This window comes from Propithecus coquereli, unplaced genomic scaffold (genome assembly GCF_000956105.1).
Source record: "Propithecus coquereli isolate 6110/MARCELLA unplaced genomic scaffold, Pcoq_1.0 Scaffold205, whole genome shotgun sequence".
Taxonomy (NCBI): domain Eukaryota; kingdom Metazoa; phylum Chordata; class Mammalia; order Primates; family Indriidae; genus Propithecus; species Propithecus coquereli.
The window spans coordinates 737,519-757,958 of record NW_012145523.1 but is presented as its reverse complement, the minus strand read 5'-3'; the positions used below and the strand labels follow the sequence as shown (position 1 = coordinate 757,958).

At 48.7% G+C, this 20,440-nt stretch overlaps 1 protein-coding gene across 1 annotated transcript in view; it reads left to right on the top strand.

Annotated features, from left to right (window-relative positions):
• Window positions 1-20,440, top strand: part of CNIH3 (cornichon family AMPA receptor auxiliary protein 3) — a 90,250-nt gene that overhangs the window by 23,205 nt on the left and 46,605 nt on the right. The window contains exon 2 of the mRNA XM_012644055.1: window positions 16,099-16,167. Within this exon, the coding sequence (XP_012499509.1) occupies window positions 16,099-16,167 (69 nt within the window). The remainder of the gene's footprint in view (window positions 1-16,098; window positions 16,168-20,440) is intronic.

Here is a 20,440-nt window from a genome sequence, read left to right as displayed (position 1 = left end):
CTGGTCCCATTCGGGCTCACAGGTGGAGCGGGCTCTGCTAGGGCGGCAGGTGTGACATCATCGTCGTGGCCAGCAGGCGCTCACATCTAGTGGAGCCCAGAGACCTAAAGAAAAGCGCACCTAAATCAGGCCGTTTCCCCTCTCCCCGCTGCCACTCCTCCCAACAGAGGGGTTTTTGTTACAGCAGGTTTTCTTTCTCTGGCATCTTTCCCTGAAGGAGTTAATAAGGACCGGAATGGCCGAAGGGCAGGAAGCAATGGGGATGTGCAAAAGGGAAGCAGGGACCATGTTTAATTCATAAATCAGCTAATCTCTTGCCCTCGGCATTGAGATATTTTCCGCCCTGTTCTGGGTAGCCCTTTAGGGAAACCGGTGGTGTTTAATTGTATTCATATTTATTGAACATCCATTCCTCAGCCACTGTATTTGGACTTACAGGGGATATAAAAAGTAAGATAAAGGCCCCGTCTAAGGTAATAACTCTAACAGAAGATAGCAGAGGTCTACCGTGGAGGTTCAACAAGGTCACATTTGATTCGGGGCATCACAGAGAGGTGGCATTTATATGGGCCTGAGCATTTTGACAGAGATGAGGAGAAAGATGGAGGGATTAGTCCTATCAACCTAAAGAAAGAAACTGAGGCAAAATTCATATAGAGAGTTTAATTGGGGCAAGGTTGAGGACAGCTGTCCAGGAAACACTTCCAAGCTGCCGTGGGGACTGCTCCATCAGCCTTCGTTGCGAGCAGGTTTCTTTTTAATTCTTTCTTTTTCTTTTTTTTCTTTTTTTTTGAGACAGAGTTTTGCTTTGTTGCCCAGGTTAGAGCACTGTGGTGTCAGCCTAGCTCACAGCAACTCAAACTCCTGGGCTCAAGCGATCCTCCCGCCTCAGCCTCCTGAGTGGCTGGGACTATAGGCATGCGCCACCATACCTGGCTAATTTTTTCTATAGTAGAGACAGGGTCTCGCTTTTGCGTAGGCTGGCTTTGAACTACTGAGCTCAAATGATCCTCCCGCCTTGCCTTCCCAGAGTGCTAGGATTATAGGTGTGAGCCACCACGCCCGGCCTTACAAGCAGATTTTAAAAGGCAAAATGGGACAAGGAGTGGGCTGACACAAAGTTGTTTGATGGGAAGTCTCAGTGGTTTACAGAGATAACATTTGTTAGTGATTGACTCTGCATTGTTGAACTATAGGGTGTGAGCTACGGTGTCCAGTGTAAGGTGTTTGTTTTCTGGCCTCTTGGCATCACTCAGTCTAGAGCCCACATAGCAAGTGGCTTCAAGAGGTAATTATCTAGCTCGGGGAGGGAGCGAGACGTGACTGCTCTCACACACTGTCTCAGTTCAGTGCCTCTCTGGGACTGAGAATTAAAGGGGGCTCACATTCCTTAGATGAAATGTATCTTTTCATTCTCAGTCTACGTAACCAGGGTGTATTGTGGAGAATTCTCCAGTAGTCTGGTCTACTTGTCTGTGGAGTACGAACTTGGAGTAGGGCACATGAGGTGGAACAGGAGTGTCTGACCGCCTCTTACTGGGGCCTGGGGACTAGGGTGGGTAGAGGCTGGGAAAGCAGCACCGGTAGGGACTGGGTTCTGTGTCCCAGGCCATGGCGGCAGGAAATTCTTACCCAAGACCCAATGTTATGACAAGAACCAAAGCAACAAATGGGTCAGAGCCCTGAGGAGAAAGTGAAGCTCAAGAATTTAGGAGGAGAACATGTGTCAGCCCCTTTCTGGAGAGGACTAAGGCTGGGACAGAACCAAGAATTTGTAGCTGGGTGGATGGAGGTGAGAGAGCAAGCAGGTTGGGGGCAGGTGGAGTGGTGGGGAGGGTCAGAGCAGCAGCTGGTGTTCCCGGATCAACGTAAGGAGACCCATGGTGCAAGGTCTGGGTGGGCCAGGCCAGCTTGCAAGACCAGTGGCACGTTAGGAAAGAGTTAGGAAAGAGCTGGGCTTTGGCACCTGTCCACCTGAGGAGTGCGGGTTACAGGAGCAGGCTGGAGTCTTTGGAGAGGCGTGTTAATGAGTTCTGTTCTGGGCATGTTGAGTTTGAGGTTCTGGAGGAACCTGGGGAGGAAACTTTGGATCTGGAGCCAGGAGAGAGTGGAGAGCTAGCAATGTCCAGCTAGGAGTTAATCAGCCTGGAAATGGTTGCGGGACCCACGGGGAGGGATGAGTTCACCAAAGCAAAGAGCGCAGAGGGAGAATACTTTCCATTCATCTACTCATCCATCAAATGTCTGTTTCGTACCAGGTTCATGATAGTCTCCATCCTTCAGAGCCATTGAGGAGCAGAGAGCACTGCCAGGGCTTGAGGAGTTTGCATATTGAGATGGTGTTAGAGATGTGGTAATACCTGATTTTGCCTCGACCCAGTCACTTCTCTCTTGTGATGCTTCTGAAGGAGATCTAGATACAAGGAACAGCTTGTAAGGATTTATTAATTTTTTGGTGCATAGTGGCCTGGCCCACCAGTAAGCAAGGCCTGGTCAGGTCCTGCAGTCAAATTAGTAACGGTTCCTTCCTGATGGGGCAGGAAAGTTCCCAGCTCTTCTGTAAGCATGAGCTCCGGCCAAACTACAAAATGCCTGTTAGCAAAGAGGAAATAGAAAACTCAGAAGTTGTGATTTATCCTCAATTGTGAATAATCCACCATCCTTGTTCCTGGAGTTTCTTCTTTTCTGAATCCTGGGCTTCTGTAGCCAGCCCCTTGGTGCTGGCTCTTTCCTCATTTGTGGTGCTCACCAACTGTGGCAGGCAGAATAACGGCCCCAGAAGATGTCCATGTCCTAATCCCTGGAACCTGTGAATATGTTACCTTAGGTGGTGGAAGGGACTTTGCAGAGGTGATTAAGTCAAGGGGCTTGAGATGGAGAGGTTATCCTGGATTATCTCGGGGTAGCCCGTGTAATCACAGAGGTCTTCATAAGTGAAAGAGGAAGGCAAGAGAGACGGGAGATGTGACAACCGAAGCAGAGGTCAGAGTGACATGACTGCTTGCTGGGGACCACGAGTCAGGGAATACAGGTGACCTCCCTCCGAGAGCTATAGGCAAGGAAACAGCTTCTGCCCTGGGGCCTCCAGAAGGAACACAGCCCTGCTGACACCTTGATTTTAGCCCTGGGAAACCCATTTTAGACTTCTGAACTCTAGAACTGTAGGATAATAAATTCTTGTTGCTTGAAGTCACTAGATTTGTGATCATTTATCGCTGCAGCAATAGGAAACTAGTACTACAACGTGTACCTAATTTGCCGCCTATTACATAATAGGTATTCAATTTAATTTATTGGATGACTTATGAATCCCATATTTAACTCTAACCCCCAAGGTAGGATTCTCTACAGTGCTTTTTGACATCTATTTGGCTTCATTTGGGTAGCTAGAAACTTGGGGAAAACTTTGCCCAAGCAAAGGAATCCCAGGGTGTTTCTTTTCTGTAAATTGCAAAATGATCAATTCTCCTGCCTGGTCCACAAAATGTAGTGTCTGCCGGGGCAGTGTTTATCCCCGTGAGGACTAACTGTATTGTGTGACTCTAGCTTGCCTGTCACTGCTTTTATAATTTCTCTATCGTAAATCCAAGTCAAGGAAAATTCTTGCAAGTTTAAAGAACCAGGTGGGATGACACGACTGCGCATAATTGTTGTCCTTAACAGAATCTCAGAGAGCTTCCTCTGAAATAGCAGGAATTCTGAGTGAGCGAGGTGTGATTTCTGCTCTCAGGGCGCCCATGTGGGCTGGTAGGTGCTATGCACAATTATCTACAAAAGTAGATAATGATGAGCACAGAATGTTGTGTGGCAGGGGCCATAGCTGAAGCTCTGCTTTTTACACAACCTAAGTGTCCTAAGAGTGACTTAATTCCCCAATACCAGGCTTGCAGCCACACGGGAACTAGCTGCTGGGGCTGGGGAGCCACTTTGGGGGTGACTTGGGAGACTGGGTGAGCTACTCTGGCTGAGGAAGGAGGGTCCCCTATGCAGACTCTCAGGGGTGTGGAGCCTGGGCACTCCCAGCCTAAGTAGCTCTTTTCAATGGGATAGAAGTTTCCCTGGACTCTAAGCAGGGCATACTTACTGAGTACCTAATTTCAGGAGGTTGCACAAACTAACCAATCTCATTTTAAGTACTTAGAGACCAACATGTAAATTTATGTAAAAGAATGCAAATGAGCACCAGAGCCCAGAGCCTGGCTCTGTTCCCCTACACAGGATAGCAGCGCTGACCTGCGCCCTTGTATTTAGTTTGTTTTTGGCTCTGGGACTCTGGGGCTGTTGTGTTGGCAAAACTTGGCAAGGGTGGAGGGGCGGGCAGTGGAAGAAAGGACTGTTCCAATTTAAACAGCCACAACAACAAAAGTTCTTTTAGCAAATTGGCATGCTGTTCATAAACAGCTTCCTATTCACATGGGGATTTAGAGGCTTTATAAACTCCCTTCCTGGAAGCCAGAAGTTGGAAAGATTCGTCAGAACCCAATTTCTGAGATGACAATTCCTCGGCTGGCTTGTGGACCCCCTTGCTGCTGCTGGGGTCCAGACAGGGCCCCTCGAAAGCCCCGTGTAAGATCTGGGCTCCTTGGGTAAAGGAAAGGAGGGGGAGGTAGGTAGCCCGTTCAGTGTAGATGCCGGCTTGATGGAGTCTCCTGGAGCAAGTCCTCAGCTTTCTGTGTGTGGTTCATTGGGGGAGGCTCAGGCTTCCCGTAGATGGTGGGTGAAGCGAAAGTGAGAGCCAGAGAAAGGGACACAGACGCACACAAGCACACGGTCAGAACTAACGGATGTTGCAGTGGGCAACTGCCTCTGTGATGTGGGTAATTCAGTTGGAAGCAGTAAATTTGAAGAGGCAGTAGAGTTAGAAAAGCAGGGAAATAAAAATAATTAACAGTAAAATAGCTTTGGGGAGTATTTTCCTGATTATATGAATAGTGTGCACTTGCAAAAATGCAAATAATAGGAACGATATAAGGAAACTACCTAGTGGTAACCTCTATTATTCCGGTGACTATCGTGTATCTCTTTATGGACACACATACGCCTATTTGTACACAGATGAAATTGTGTGGAATTATACTTCGATTTTTTAATCACCACTTTTAAAAAGTTGTAATGTTTGTTGCTATTTTGCTTGACCGTTCCCTCCAGCCAAGGGTACTTGCCTTTCCCTCTATCCTCAGGGTCACTGGTGACAGCAGCCTTGTGTACACCCTTCACATGTTTCTTCATGTTCGTGTAATCACATACAAACACTAACACTTTTAGGATGTGTCTTGGTTTTGGTTTTACATCTCTCTGCATCTTGCTTTTCTCATTGGATAACAGCCCAGAGAGTCCCTCCAAGTTAACTGGTAAAGGTCTAACTCAGGGCTGCGTAGTATTCCGCAGTTTGGCTGCATCACTGTTTATTCAGTCATGCTTTTATTGATGGGCGCTTACATGTTTGCAGGTTTTTGCCATCCAAACAGCGCTTGGATATGTGTTTTTACCTAGCGGTGCCTTCGTTTCAGTGGGATAAATCCTCAGGAAGGGGACTGCTGGGTGAAGGGTAAATATATTTTCATTAATGATAGATATCATTAGATTGCTTTCCAAAGGCTGTATCAGTTCATTTTCACCAGCAATGGGTGGAGCTTCCTTTTTCTTTGCTTCTCTGACAGCAACTTATCACAAGATTATTTTCAGTCTGTTAGGTGTGAAGTGATATCTCATTGTTGCCCTCACTTGTGTTCCCCACCCGGCCAGTGAGGGCAAGAAACTTTCACAACGTTATTGACCCGTTGGATAGTCTGGCACTGCAGGAGTATTGGCTGGAAGTTGCCCTGTGATTTCTGGGCTTGTGGGGAGAGCAGAAAACTGGCCTGTGACCTCACCAGACCCTTCTTTCCTCTGTGCTGCCTCCGGCCAGAGGCCAACTGGATGGGAGCAAGTAGGTGGTGTCCATGTTGGAAGCAGATCAATAAGGGGGATTTGGGTCACTGTAACATCCCTGGACTGGGCCCGAACATGAGTTGGGGGAAACAGTCTGGCTGTAGTCCCTGAGGGACAGCTGGGTGGCCTGTGCACAAGAGCCAGCAGGGTTGAGGAGTTTAGCGGGCAGGACCCCTGCTCAGGGAAGTGCTACTGGAAGTTCAGTTGGCAGAACCAACCTGTCCATTCCAGGTAACCAATCTGTTTGCAGCAAGCCGGATGCCAGCTGGACGCCAGTTGCTTGCTGTAGGAAGAAGGGGGTGTGCTGAGGGGAGGGGACTCAAGGCCCCTAGGGGAGGGGTAGGCAGGAGCTAAGCAGGGTGTCGGGCCCCTGTGTGTGCCGGTCGCAGCAGGCAAGTGCTACACGGTAGGGAGGCTGAGGAAGGAGCCTGCTGCACAAACCACATCGACACGGAAAGACAGCACGGGGGTCCACAGACGCCCAGGGCTTCTCTCAGGACTTCCAGAAACCAAGCCCAGGAAAGCAAAATTAAATCCAGGTTGCACCACCTGGTGGGACTCGGGCAGCTGATGCGCTTCCTGTCCTTGGCGAGGGCTGGCACAGGACACCTGGGCGTCCGTCTCCGCCTAAGCCACGGGTGAGAGTCTCAGCAGCTTTGGCTGCACCAGGGTCGAGAGGCACAGGTAGTGGAAATGAGGCAGAAGTACAACTCCCTGGAAATTTCCATAGTCCCTTAATGGCGAAGGCCAGCTTTAGGAAAGGAGAATGTTTTGTGCCAGCCAAGTTCTGATAGCTAAAATAAATTCTCAGTTAGGCTACATTTTCCTTCTCAGCCATTTTTTTTTTGGCTACCATATTTCCAACTGAGAGGATGTCATCATTAAAAATGACTGTAGTTTATTAGACATTTCGTCTAAATTTCATGTGTTTCTTCCTTAAATCGTGGGGTCTGTGTTTCTCAGACCAGTATTTTACATGATGAGTAATTGGGTTTTGGGTATTTCTATATTTTTATCCATCATCTCTACAGCTCTCTTGTGAGGAATTCTGTTAAGGAATGTACGAGACAGCCACCTCTGTTTAGCTTTCCCTCTGGGAACTGGCGAAGCTCTATGAACTCTATATCAGCTCTCCATTACTGTTGCTTTTTAACTCCACCTCAAGAGTCAGTGCAGCCTCCTAACGGCCTTCTAACAGGTGAGGTACCCCTTTCGAACAAAGGCAGGTAGCCGGGTTCTCGCCCCTACTCCTTTTTTAACCTAAGTTTAAAGATTTTAAGTTGCTTTTGGATAATCCAGATGTATGCCTCCTTGCTATAGAGTTGGGTTTTGTTTGTTTATTTGTTTAATAAAGATCTTTTACATGCTAATGGTACAGTTTTTTTCTTTCTTTTTTACTTTGGTCATAAACTAAGAGTGGCTTCAGTGGACACTTATTTTAGCTGCTGTCTGATACCTAGTTCTAAAAGCAGCATCGGCAAATGCCCTGCACAATTTAATTAGTTATATCCAGTAACGCCATACAGCAGGTCATTTCCTTTAGTTACTTAGGGGCACAATTTGCAAATAATTCATTCTGGAGAATTCATTAGGCAGCTGCGTTACTCAAAGCCAGATATTCCATGGGAGCATCACCGAGAGTTTTTGTTTTTTAATACCGCTACTGATTAACTAGTAACTAGTCACTAGTAACACTTGCTTTGAAATTTTTCTAGGCCAAACAATTCCATTCTCTGTGGTAGGATGTTGAGGACTTGACCAGCCATCTCTTCACGTGCTGGAAACTCGGCCTCCCCTTCAGGTCTCCTGTCGGCTCAGGTATCAGTTAGATCCCAGCAGGAAACAGACCACACATTTCAAGAGGGTAATTGAGGAGAGTTTAATGAAGGAACTATTTACAGAGGAGGGGCAGGGTTAAGAAACCAACAGGGATGGTCAGGCCCCAGGACCTGGCAACCGGGAAGCTGCTACCACAGCTGGGTGTGAAGGGGCGAGGGGAGGAGAGTGTCACTGGAGCTTCTTGGGAGCTGTGGTGGGTGGGGTTGTCTCCTGAAGGAGCTGGGGCCTCGTGTGGCGGGGCAGAGATACAGTCCGCAGGAAGAACTGGAGAATAACTACCCGGTTGGGCCTGCCTGTCGTCAGCAGGTGCCTCCTACTGGTCTAACGTAATGGGAAGCGAGGCGGCCAGGTGACACGCTCTGCAGAGGTCAGCCTCCCAGGGCCCAGGGCAGGGTGGGGAAGGGCGAAGACGGATCTGGGTGGAGGTGGGGTAAATGGAGGCTTTTTAGCACAGCTCTCTTTTGGGCTGAAGGAAAATGGACATCCAAGCAGGAGGGAGGGTCCTAGTTAGATTCCTCAATTTTCACAAACCAGCATCAATGTCACTGTGGGCGCACTGGACCTTCAAGCTGTAGGAGCCACTCCTTAGTGAGCAACACAGGCACCTATGGGCTAGGCCGTGGCTGGAGAACCTCATCTCCACTTGTTTGTTCTCCGACTCTCCAAATGCCTAGTTGTGAGACAGATTAATGGAAGATGATTTGAAGCACGTTCAATATTTGGCCCATATTATCTTGTCTTGCCGCCTCCATGAAATGTTTTCACTGGGTCATGTTTTAGTGTTCTCAGTCATTACTGAGGGCTGCTGCAGTAGACAGTCTGATACCTATTGCTGAGCTTGCCGTGGGGATGCACTGTTCTATACTGTAATTGAAACAGGTGCAGTACATAATTTTTAGATATGAGTTTTGAAAATAATTTGTTTCCCCTGAGGAACTGGTTCCCTTTGTCTTTGTGGACATGGACAACTATATAACTGATTTCTCTTTCCACTTGAGCTTCTGGGTAACTTGGATCTAAATTTTCAAGGATTCTGTCTATAGGTTTGCAAGGAGGTGAGCGTGCTGGGTTTTTATCGCCCGAGGGATGCTTCAGGTGATGTGATAACATCCCCCAAGTCACATATAACACATTAGAGCTGGAGAGACTAGTCAGGTGGCTCTGCACTGGCCCCGATGAAGCCACCTCCAGTTTTTTTTTTTTTTATTTCAGCATATTATGGGGGTTACAGATGTTTATGTTACGTATGTTGCCCTTGCCCCCCCCCCCCCCCCCACCTCCAGTTTTGATTTATCAGATGCAGGGCAGGGCCCATGCTGCCTTGTATTTTGATAACTTTCCTAAGAAATCCTGAAATGTTTACCATCCCTGCCTCATGTTCAGAAATGCTGATCCAATCCACTGTACTAATTTTGCACATGAGGAAACTAAGGCACAACGGGGAAAGGGATTGCTCAAAGTCATGCAATTAAGAGCAGAGCCAAAGCCCAAACTCAAGTTCCTGACCCTACACCATGCCCTTGCCGTGAGCCCAGGTTACATCCCTTTCTCTGATGCAGAGAGCTAGTGGTGTGAGGAGGGGTGTTGACGAGCTATGAAATAAATAATCCATCCCGGTTTCTGACTGGCCCCACCTGGGTCTGGTAAGGGATCCAGCAGGGGGGTGGCCTGTGGGTTCACTCTGATTCGATACTGCAGTTGCTGTTCTTCCATTGAAGTATTTTAATTAATAAAGTTATAATGCCCAGCTCTTCAAACTTCTCAAAGCAGATGATGTTATTTACAAAAGTCTTCATAAATGCTTAGGTAGCCCCTGGTGGTGGTCGTCTCTCTGCAGGAGGTCGTTAGTGTGGGCACCTGTCTTAGGCGTCCGTGGGTTCCCAGAGTGCTGTGGCTCAGCTTTCAGTCGCCAGTTCGTGGGTTTGTGCAAGTTTGGAGGAAGTGGCTGCCAAGAAATGTCTTTACGTGGAAGGAGTCTGCCCACTTGGGCACACCATGGAAGCTGAGCCAGTTGCATTTTATAAATGCTTTCTTAGGAGTTGATTCAATGTTAAAGCCTCACATTCAAGTCCTAGTGCAGATTCTTCTAGAATGGGAAATGAGTTCTAGATCCCCAAAGATAGTCTTCTCTGGGCTGTTATTGGGCCGCCCAGATGTTTGCATGGCCCTTGTCACCTCACTTGCATATGGTTTACGTGTGTCTGCCGAGACTGTGGTCTCCTCCTCCTGGGCTGTTTGCAAGTTGAAATTTCCTTCCTACTTGAGGTCGCCCTTTGCTGACTCCTGTCATCTCCTGTCACATGCAGTCTAGGGACCATTTCCTGTCTTCTCTGCAGCTCCCAGCACAGTGCCTAACACATGATAAGTGCTCATTAAATATTCAGTGAATGAATTAACTGACTTGTGAGTTGACCCAGCACATCCCCGATACTGGCATCTGAGGACAGGAGAGGACTAATTAGAGTCCCAAAATGTCATAAAGAAAATAGAAAATAGTATAAGAGTCTATCTTTGCATCTTAGGGTCAAGGAAGAACTTAAAACTTCAAAAAGTATAAAACATGAGATAAAAATGGATGAAACTGATTTTCATTCAGTGAAGGACACCACAGCCACAGAGTTAATTAACTAACAGGTGATGAATGTGAGAAGGTATTAAAAATGTCTAACACTAAAAGAGGATTCACATCTACCTACCAGCAACAAGTGCAAACCAAGCAGGAATAAAGGCAGTAATCCCGTTGAAAAATGGGCAAACCTCTGGCCAGGCGTGGTGGCTCATGCCTGTAATCCTAGCTCTCTGGGAGGACGAGGCGGGCGGATTGTTTGAGCTCAGGAGTTCGAAACCAGCCTGAGCAAGAGCGAGACCCCGTCTCTACTAAAAATAGAAAGAAATTAATCGGACAACTAAAAATACATAGAAAAAATTAGCCGGGCATGGTGGTGCATGCCTGTAGTCCCAGCTACTTGGGAGGCTGAGGCAGAAGGATCGCTTGAGCCCAGGAGTTTGAGGATGCTGTGAGCTAGGATGATGCCACGGCACTCTAGCCCGGGCAACACAGTGAGACTCTGTCTCAAAAAAAACAAAAATGGGCAAACCTCTAAACAGACTGTCAACAGAAGAGGAAACTCAAAGGGCTAACCTTACATGGAGAGATGCTCTAACTCATCACTGGAGAAATGCAAATTAAAACGACAGAGAGATAGTGTTATGCCTGTTGGGCTGCAAACACTGGAAAGCTGGATGCTGCCAAGTGTCTGTGGGAATGTGGGATACGGAGTCCTCAGCACTTCAGAGTGTAGCCACTTTTAACTGTGCTTAGTCCAGTTAAAAAAAAAAAACCATAAATTTCATGGACCCCAACCGTTCCATTCCTTGGTAGAAACCCCTGAGATGACATGCATGAGGGTTTTGTGACATTACTTGAGGTGACAAAGGTCAAGTCTTTGGGACTGTGGATAGACAAAGTGTAGTGGCCACTCCTGGAGCCCTGTAGCTACACTGCTGAGTGCAAAAGGTAAGAAAGAGAATGAGAGATGAGTTAGGTAACTCTAAACATATACATACAAACAACAACACACATTCTGTAAGAACACAACAAACAGAAAAATATACGTTAAACATAAACCAGTAGTTGCCTAGGACAGCAGGAAAGAGGTAATGGGGTTTAAAAGATGAACGAATAAAGGGAGGGCCTTGCTCTGATCAGCGATGATAACGTGTCATGAGCACAGGAGGGTGGTTAATTCCACTTTCTGCCCTTGAGAATCTCAAACCACAAACAGCCCACCAACAACAACTTCTAAAAACTTAAGTTCTGGCCTAGAACAGGCACTAGTGCCCTCCTTTATATGTATTCTGTCTTCAATCTGATTAAAAGATTGCATATTCCGGAGAGCAACTGATGCCGTGCTCGGTGGGCTGCCATGCCTGGAAGCCGTGGTGTGTTCAGTTAACACAGAATGGGTGGAGTTTGGCAGAGGCCAGCTGCTCCTCTGCCTTTTTGCGTATCTGCAGCTCCTACCACAGAGCCTGGCAAAGGGTGGATGCTCAGTAAGCATTTTTAGGAATGAATAATGATGGATCTTCATGGAAGGTACCTTGGGGTGTGGGAGCCTTCCGGATGCAGGTCCACACTCCCGGGCGTGTGCTGCCCCAGAGCTGGGCCGGGGGTGTCTGGTGTTGGAGTGGCACTTGCTTACCCAAAGGAACAGAGGACGTTGGACCAGAAGAAGGAGGGAGGCTGGAGGCCAAGACCCTGAAAGGGCATATGGAAGGTCGCCAAATCACCTGAACCAGAAACTGCTTCCGTTTGAGAGCGAAGGATGCCAGAGCAAGCACGAGCTCGGTGGGAGGAAGTGGAGTCTGGGGCTGGGAACGGTCACGTGGGGCAGGCTCTGTGGTTCCTAAGATGCTTCACGTGCTGGGCCGGGTGGGACAGGGGGCTGAGCCTGACTGTGACCAGGAAGGCCCCAGCATGCTGCATCCCCTCCCTCACGCTGTGCTGTCCAGAATGGCTGCCTGGCTGACGCCTGTGACGAGTCCACAGCGTGCGGGCCTTCTCGTTATCCCCTCCTCTCCGGACTTCACCCTGACCTGCTGGCTGCTGGCTGGAGTCGGGACGGCTCCGCTGCGGGCAGGAGCAAGCCAGCCGGGGCTGGGTCTGCCCAGTCTCCTGCTCACTTGGCCTCTGTCCCAGAACTGCATGGCTCTGGGGCGTCTTTGTTTTCTGTTAACTAGATGGGGACCAGGGAAGCAATGTCAGAACCAGCTGTGTCTGCACATTCTGGCACAGACAATGGCAAATATACCAGAGTGTCCCGTGTTCCCTCATTTGTACTTACCATTCAGGTCTAGGGATCTTCGGGGGCAGCCGCCACCTCCCTTCCCAGCTCAGCTGCTGATCCCCAGCCTTCCTCCCCACGTCCCTGCGCTCGGCCTCCCACCTGTAACGGGTGGGCGCAGCTGGCTTTCTCACCTGTCTGTGCCCGCAGAGCGCTGCCCTTGGCTCCTGCCTACATCCCGAGGCCAGTCTCTCTCTGTTCTGGTGCTGTAGTCTGCAGACTCGCAGCAACCCATTCACACAGGGATTGTTCCCTTGTGTACGTAACGAAACCGCAGCCTGGAGGAGGGAAGTGACATGTTCGAGGTCACACAGTAACTGGCAGGGTCAAGACTGAACTGAGACCTCCTCTGCCCCCTAAAGAGGCAGCACTTGTTAGGACGAGAGCAGAGCCAGTGGCAGCTCATCTTGTGGGTGTGAGGGGCGGTGGATGTGGCAGGACGTAGGAAGGTGGCGGCACGAGATCAGGGACTGTGGGGCTGGGCACGGGAGTGTCGGTGGAGAGCTCAGGCGAGGAGAGCATGGCTGGCAGAGGGCTGGGTCTCACTTTCCCCCAACTGGTGGCCCTAGCCCTGCGGAGTCCAAGAGGCTCGATCCCCAAGGCTCTGCTTTGTTATTCGCCCGCCCTGTCCGTTTGTTGAGCCCCCACTGGGCAGCCCGCAGCACAGGGAGCCGTGATGAGGGTGGACGCTGCTCTGGTGACAATGACAAGCTGTCCTGTGTGTGCTCTGGGGGAGCGAGTGCCAGGACACATCCCTCTCCTCTCTGGGCCTCAGGCTCCCTAAGCAGAGCGGGCTGGAGCACACACCTTTTCCGCCTGACTGCAGGGCAGCTTCCCTCCCAAGACAGGCTCTTGCCAGATGCTGGTGCCACATTCACAGCGGTTTCTCTCATGGGAGCGGGACCAGCAGTCACCACTCTGTCGTGTTCCTCTAACCAAGCCGCCCTGGCAAGGGCCCAGCACTGCCTAGAGCCTGTGACAATCCCTGGTTTTGGGGGCCTGTGATAGTTAATTTTATGTGTCAATTTGACTGGGCCACGGTGCCCAGATATGTGATCAAACATTACTCTGGATGCCTCTGTGAGGGTGTTCTCGGATGAGATCAATATTTAAGTTGGTAGACTCTGAGCGAAGCAGACGCAGCCGCGTTCCACCTGACATGGGCGGGCCTCGTCCCGTCAGTTGAAGGCCTGAAAAGAGCGACCTCCCCCGAGCAGGAGGAACTCCGCTAGCGGAAGGTCCCAGGTCCTCAGGCCAAACTGTGGCATTGGCTCCTCCCTGGGTCTCCAGCTGCCGTCTGCCCTGCCAAGTTTGGGCTTCTCAGGCTCCGTAGCTTCGTGAGCCAGTTCCCTAAAATGAATCTCCGTGTGTACATGCACACACCCCGTGGGCTCTGTTTCTCTGGAGAACCTGCTAGAACAGGTGCACCGGGGCGGGTTAGGGCAAGACTCGGGGCCTCTGTGCTGGCTGGAAGTTTAACTTCCTTTTCTAAGGTCATACAGGGCTGAGCCGACAATTAATCTGACTGGGAGCCCTTAGAAGGAGGACTCCGGTGCTAAAGCCTGCTGTGTGGCAGCCACACTGACGGACATGTTAATAACCCGCCCTCCGCCCGGCGTGAGGAAGGCAGGGCCGCGTGGCCCAGTGGAGAACGCACAAGAAAGGGCGACGGGGAGGGGAGTATTGCGTCCGGCTCTGCCCCCTTCCGCCGGTGGCCGTGGACATTCCTAACGACTCCTCGTTCTCCTTGCGCCTTCATTTGGAAAGTAGGTGTCACATCTTATTTGGGATGTTACATAAAATGAGCATAAAATAAAACGTGGAAATAGTTCGGAAAGTTTCAACCACACGTGACTTCGGGCACTGCACTTTTTAGGAAAGAGGGTGGGCAGTGGGCTGAGAGTCAGAGACTCTGAATCTTTTTATTAGTATATACCACGTGGCAATGGGAGCCCAGCAAGGACCCGAACAGGTGGTTGGGAGCCGTGTAGAGCCCCCAAAGGCCTTTCGCGTTTGGAGCCGATGCCGCCTTCTTCTCGGGGGCTCAGAAGTGACTGAGCAAACACTTGCCGTTAGCGGTTGAGAATCGGTGCACAAAGAGACCTCAATTTCAGGCATAAAACTAGGACTAGACGTAAGATGTGTTTTATAGCCAATAAAATCATTCCCACCCCCATCTTTCTCCCACCCAGTGAGAGTCTTTGAGCTTTAACAGGACCCTGGTGCTTTGCAGGCGTTGCGCTTGTTGGGACAAGACATGAAGAGGAGGTAAAAAGCAGACTTGTCTCTAAATTGGAATTGTGTTCTGAACATGGGTTTGGGGGACTTACAGAAGGGCTCGGGTGAGTATAAAAGCCTGCTTTCCCTGGGGAGGACTTTATTTTGGGTCAGAAACGCTCCTGTTTGCTTCTTTCATACTGACATTCTCAGGTGGTACCAAAAGCCACTCCTTCCAGGTAACATCTTAAATCATAGCAGCAGTAGTTTCAGGTATTTTGCAAATGGAGCGTATTTGTTTCCTAGGGCTGCCTTAACAAGTTACCACAAGCTAGGTGGCTTACACGTAGGAATTTATTCCCTCACAGTTCTGGAGGCTGGAAGTCTGACGTCAAGGAGATGGTGGGTGGGGCCATGCTCCCTCCAAGGCTCTAGGGAAGGGTCCTTCTTTGCCTCTTCCTAGCTAACGGTGGCTCCGGCAGTCCTTGGTGTCCTTGGCATAAAAGTGCAGCACTCCAGCTGCCCCCTCCATTGTCTTGTGCCTCCTCTGTGTGGCTCTGTGTGTCCTTTTCTATCTTTTATAAAGACACTGTCATTGGTGTTAGGGCCCTTAATCTAGTATGACCTCATCTTTTCTAATTATACCTGCAGAGACCCTATTTCTAAATAAGGTCACATGCTGAGGTTTTCCAGGTGGACATGAATTTTGGGGGTCACTATTCAACACACAGCATAGAGAAATCAAGGAATAGGATCTGCCCAAGGAGCTTCCTGTTCCATCTGTGGACATCTTGAGATGTGGTTATTTCCGTTACTGTCAACTCTCCTTCCCTGTTTTCCCTTTCACTTGACTTCTGTCTGTTTTACTTCAAATCTGCCAAAATATACAAAAATAAATAATAAACAGCCCTTCCCGTAAGGAAAGAAGTGAAAAGTGCTGGTTGTAGGTTTTAAAGTTTTTATGCCTTTATCTAAATCCCAGGCTGCTCTCACCACAATAGAGTTTCTCTGTGTCTTTGTAAAGCACAGGATACTTTAAAAAACCTTACTTGAGAAATTTTTAAGTGTTACAGTAGACAGAAGAATATAATCAACCCCATGTTCCCACTGCCAGCTTCAGCAATGACTGACTCCTGGCCAATCTCCTGTCACCTGTGGCTACTTCTTTTCCCTTGTATTATTTGGAAGCAAATCCACAGGAAGCTTTTGACATGGCGCATCGACTCACCTGTGCACTAACATCTCTATTCCATGTATTCTGTTTCAGATAATTGCTTTTGACGAGTTAAGGACGGATTTTAAGAGCCCCATTGACCAGTGCAACCCTGTTCATGCGGTAAGTAGTGGGTGCCGGTGACAGGAAGGTGATGCCGCCACAGGCTACCCAAGGCCTGGGAAGGAGGATGAGAATTTATTTGAATGAGTGCAACGAGTAAAGAACACATGCGCCCCACCGTGCCTCCTTCCTTAACTCAAGCTCGTGGAGGAGCTTGTTGTCCCTGAGGCCTGCGGAGGGCCTGACCTATCCTGCAAGTCAAATGTGACCATCCCAGTGACCCAGGGGAAGGGTCTGCTGTGCTGTGGCTGCTGAGTCCTCAAGTCCTGGTGCTCGTGTGTTTGGCTGCTTGTCCTCGAACAAGGAGAGAGGCCCCGTGTTTGCAGGCACGTGAGCACCGTGAGTGGTCTGCACTCTGCACTTGGAAACCGGGTTCCTCAGGTGGAGACTTGGAGGATGGGTGGATGTGCAAAGCTCCTAGGCCACATCCATCAGCCAGTCCGCAGCGAGGGTTCCTCTCAGGTGGTTCTGTGGGCCTGAGGTCTGCTCAGCTCCCCTGGGGAATCTGATGCGTCTGATTGTTCTGATCAGGGTTCAGGACGTGGAAGACCATCTGCCCCGGCACACACGGCTCCCAGCGTCTTCCAGCTCGTCTGGCTTGGCGGGCCTTGTATGCTGCCCTTCCTGTCCGCCCAGCCGCACATCTGATTGGGAGCTTCTGAATGGATGTTGGGCGGGGGCGGGAACGGGTGTGTTGGCTCTTCGCTTCTCTGGTCTGTGCAGCAGATGTCCCAGAGCCAGGGACCAACCACGCGTGTGGACAGATGCTTTTCCAAACTTACTCCAGACCAGTACTACTGGGTTCAAAGGTGGAGCACACACGGTTCGTTCAAGTGTGTTTCTCAATCCAAATCCACTGGTTCTGTGTTTAATTCAAGTTCCTTCCGGGCGTGGTCCCCAGTGCTGAGGCAAGCTTTTGTCTGTCTGAGTGGCTTTGCTGATCTTTTCAGTCAGAAGTTGTAGCGAGAACACCAGGCTCTGCTAGCATGATACCATTTTAATCTGGGAGGTTTATGGCATCATTGTTTAGTAACAGGGACAAAGAGGTCTCTTCTCCTTAGCTGCAGGCCCCCTGAAGAAGGATATGCTTTTAGAGAGGTACCAAAAGACCACATGGTGGAACCCAGTGTCCCTTCTGTAAAGTAGAGGGTGGTTATTGAAGTTGTATTTTCTTTTTTGGTTTTTACTATGTGCTAGGAACTTTACATACACAATCTGCAGTCCTCGGAACTCTGCAAGACAGGCATTGTTAACCCAATTTACACACCACAGAACTGGCTCTTTTGCCCAGGGACCCATAGCTCCTGAGTGGTGGAGTTAGGACTTGAAGCCAGGTGTGTCTGTCTCCAGAGCCTGAGTTTGTTCCCCCCATTCTATGTTGTCTCTTTAAAAGTCTTGATTTTATAATATCCAAGGACCCTTTGGCCTCACGTTCTTTGATCCTGTGGAATAGAGCCAAACCCTTTCAAAGTAAACCGTGTAAAGCAATTTTTGTTGCAAGGTGAAAGACCCCTAAAACCCACTTGAAAACTTACTGTATTTCATGAAACGTATAATTATTAAAATCCATTTTGTTTCCGTCTACCAGCCTCACCATCCCCCTGTGACAACTTGGATCTGTCAGGCCTGAAAGGGTTTCACCCCAAGCCTCAGATCTTTCTGGATGTTTCTGGGTTTGGCACCAGCATTATACACCTGGCTCGTCAGTGCCTACCAGGTGCATGGAGCGACTCAAGAGCCACTTTCCTTCCTCCTAATTGTTTGGGCTCAAATTAAAGAATTAAAAAGCAGCTCACTTAGAACACTCAGAGCTTTCTTGTATGGTTCCAGGGCAAATGCCAGCGAAGAAATTTGTCCTGCCCTCGATTCTGTCACACAGGTTCCTGCTGGGCTGCACGTCATTGGAGAAACCTCGAGACGTTTTTGTGGAGCCCCATTCCACCTCGTCGTCGCAAGTCCCTTAACTGAGACAGAATAAAAAAAATTAGGACCAGCATAAGCTCCCTGGGGAGCATCTGCGAAAGGCCAGTGTAAGAACAGAACTTACACACAGTAGGTGCTCAGTACGCATTGATGAAAGAATGAATGAGAATTGAAACGTGAAGTCCAGACATTTCATGGACAGACTAAAGCCTCTAGATGCACCTGGGAAAATGATTCTTGTCTGGGATTAAAAAGAAAAACAAAAACACGGCCGGGCATGGTGGCTCACGCCTGTAATCCTAGCACTCTGGGAGGCCAAGGTGGGTGGATCGCTTAAGGTCAGGAGTTCGAGACCAGCCTAAGCAAGAGCGAGACCCCGTCTCTACTAAAATATAGAAAGAAATGATCTGGAGAACTAAAAATATATATATAAAAAAAAATTAGCCGGGCATGGTGGCGCATGCCTGTAGTCCCAGCTACTCGGGAGGCTGAGGCAGAAGGATCGCTTGAACCCAGGAGTTTGAGGTTGCTGTGAGCTAGGCTGATGCCATGGCACTCTAGCCCGGGCAACAGAGCAAGACTCTGTCTCAAAAAAAAAAAAAAAAAAAACAACACAACATCAAATACCTAAATGGAGGAGTATTAGACACATTTTTCCAGCTCTTACAATGTTACTCCCTGGCAGGAAGTTAAACGCTTTGGATGCCTCACTGGACTCATCTTCAAGCTCTTTAGGTCTCTGTAGAGCACCCCCGAGCGGCATTTCAGGCTCAGGTGGCTTGAAGAAGCTACTTGGCTGGTTAGTGGCTCCGGCGCTGGAAGGGCTTCGTTACAAATAATTGCTCACCCGTGTGCTGCAGTTCTCAATGGGAGCATGAGGCCCGTTTGGATTTAAGATGCCCTAAAGCTCCAAATATTGTTGGACCCTCTGGGATGGAAAGGAAAAGAAACGCTCTCTTTCACTCCTTATTTCTCATGTTTTCCCTTCCTTTTACCAGCTAAGCATTCAGTATCCCTTAAAGTAATGGGAGGTGTTATCCTTTAGAGGCTCTTACTTGCTGGAGAAAGGAGAGAATGTGTTTTATAGCACCCTCTTTCATTTGCGCATGTGTGCACATGCTTGTGTGTGCGTGCACGGACACACACATGTTGAGGAGGACACGATGTATCTTCCTGGCCATGTGGACGCTAATTTGTCCTGATGTGGGTTCCTTCCTCTGGGCTTACAGGATGCACAGGAATCACTATATTCATGATTTAATTAGGGAAATGAAGTGTCCCAGCCACCTGGCCTCTCTGAATCCATGAGGAATGTTATTACCATTCCATCTACAGCAACCAAATTGCCTCGGTAATGAAGCACTGGGAGATGCCACAGCTGTGCTCAATGTGTCTTTGGAAGTTGTTAAAGTCGCTGAAAAGAAAGGGAGCCAACAGCATTTAGTGCCTGGTGTGGGCATCTTCCCTTGGCAGCGAGCCAGATCTCAGAGACAGGCTTGGACTTCGTGAAAAGTCTTAGCCTGGAGCGCTGTTGGTGTCTAATTTAGCAGGGAGATTGCTTCCTCCAAGTACACTTGCTTTAGAAAAATAAAACCAACGGGCAGAGAACTTGTGTACCGTAGGCACTAATGAGGGCGCATATGCTCTTCAAGACTCAAGTGGGGAATCCCCTTGGGAGAGCTGGCCACAGGCTTTAGGATGTTCAGTGAATACAATGTGCCCATTCTGCACTTTGACCACCTTATGTGTACGTGGAGGCTGAGAGAGACCGTAGGAAAAAGAATAGAAACCTGTGCTGGGCTGAGAGGGAGGCTGGGCCCATGCTGTTTGCTGGGAGAGTTCTTTTAAGAGCAAATGACTTAAAGTCTGGTAAACTGATACCTCCCAGTTTGTTCTTTTTACTTAAGATTGCTTTGGCTATACGAGGTCTTTTCTGGTTCCATACAAAGCGTAGAATTATTTTTTCCAGATCTGTGAAGAATGATAATGGGATTTTGATAGGAATTGCATTAATTCTGTAGATCACTTTAGATAGTATGGACATTTTAACGATATTGATTCTACCAATCCATGAGCAAGGTAGGTTTTTCCATCTGTTTACATCTTCTACAGTTTCTTTTTTTAGTGTTTCGTAGTTCTCCCTGTATAAGTCTCGTACATCTTTTGTTAAATATATTCCTAGATATTTAATTTTCTTTGAGGCTATTGTAAAAGGAATTGCATTTTTGGTTTGATCTTCTGCTTGATTGTTGTTGGCATATATGAATGCCTCAGATTTGTGTGAATTGATTTTGTAGCCTGAGACATTCCTGAATTCATTTATCAGTTCTAGGAGTCTCTTAGATGAGTC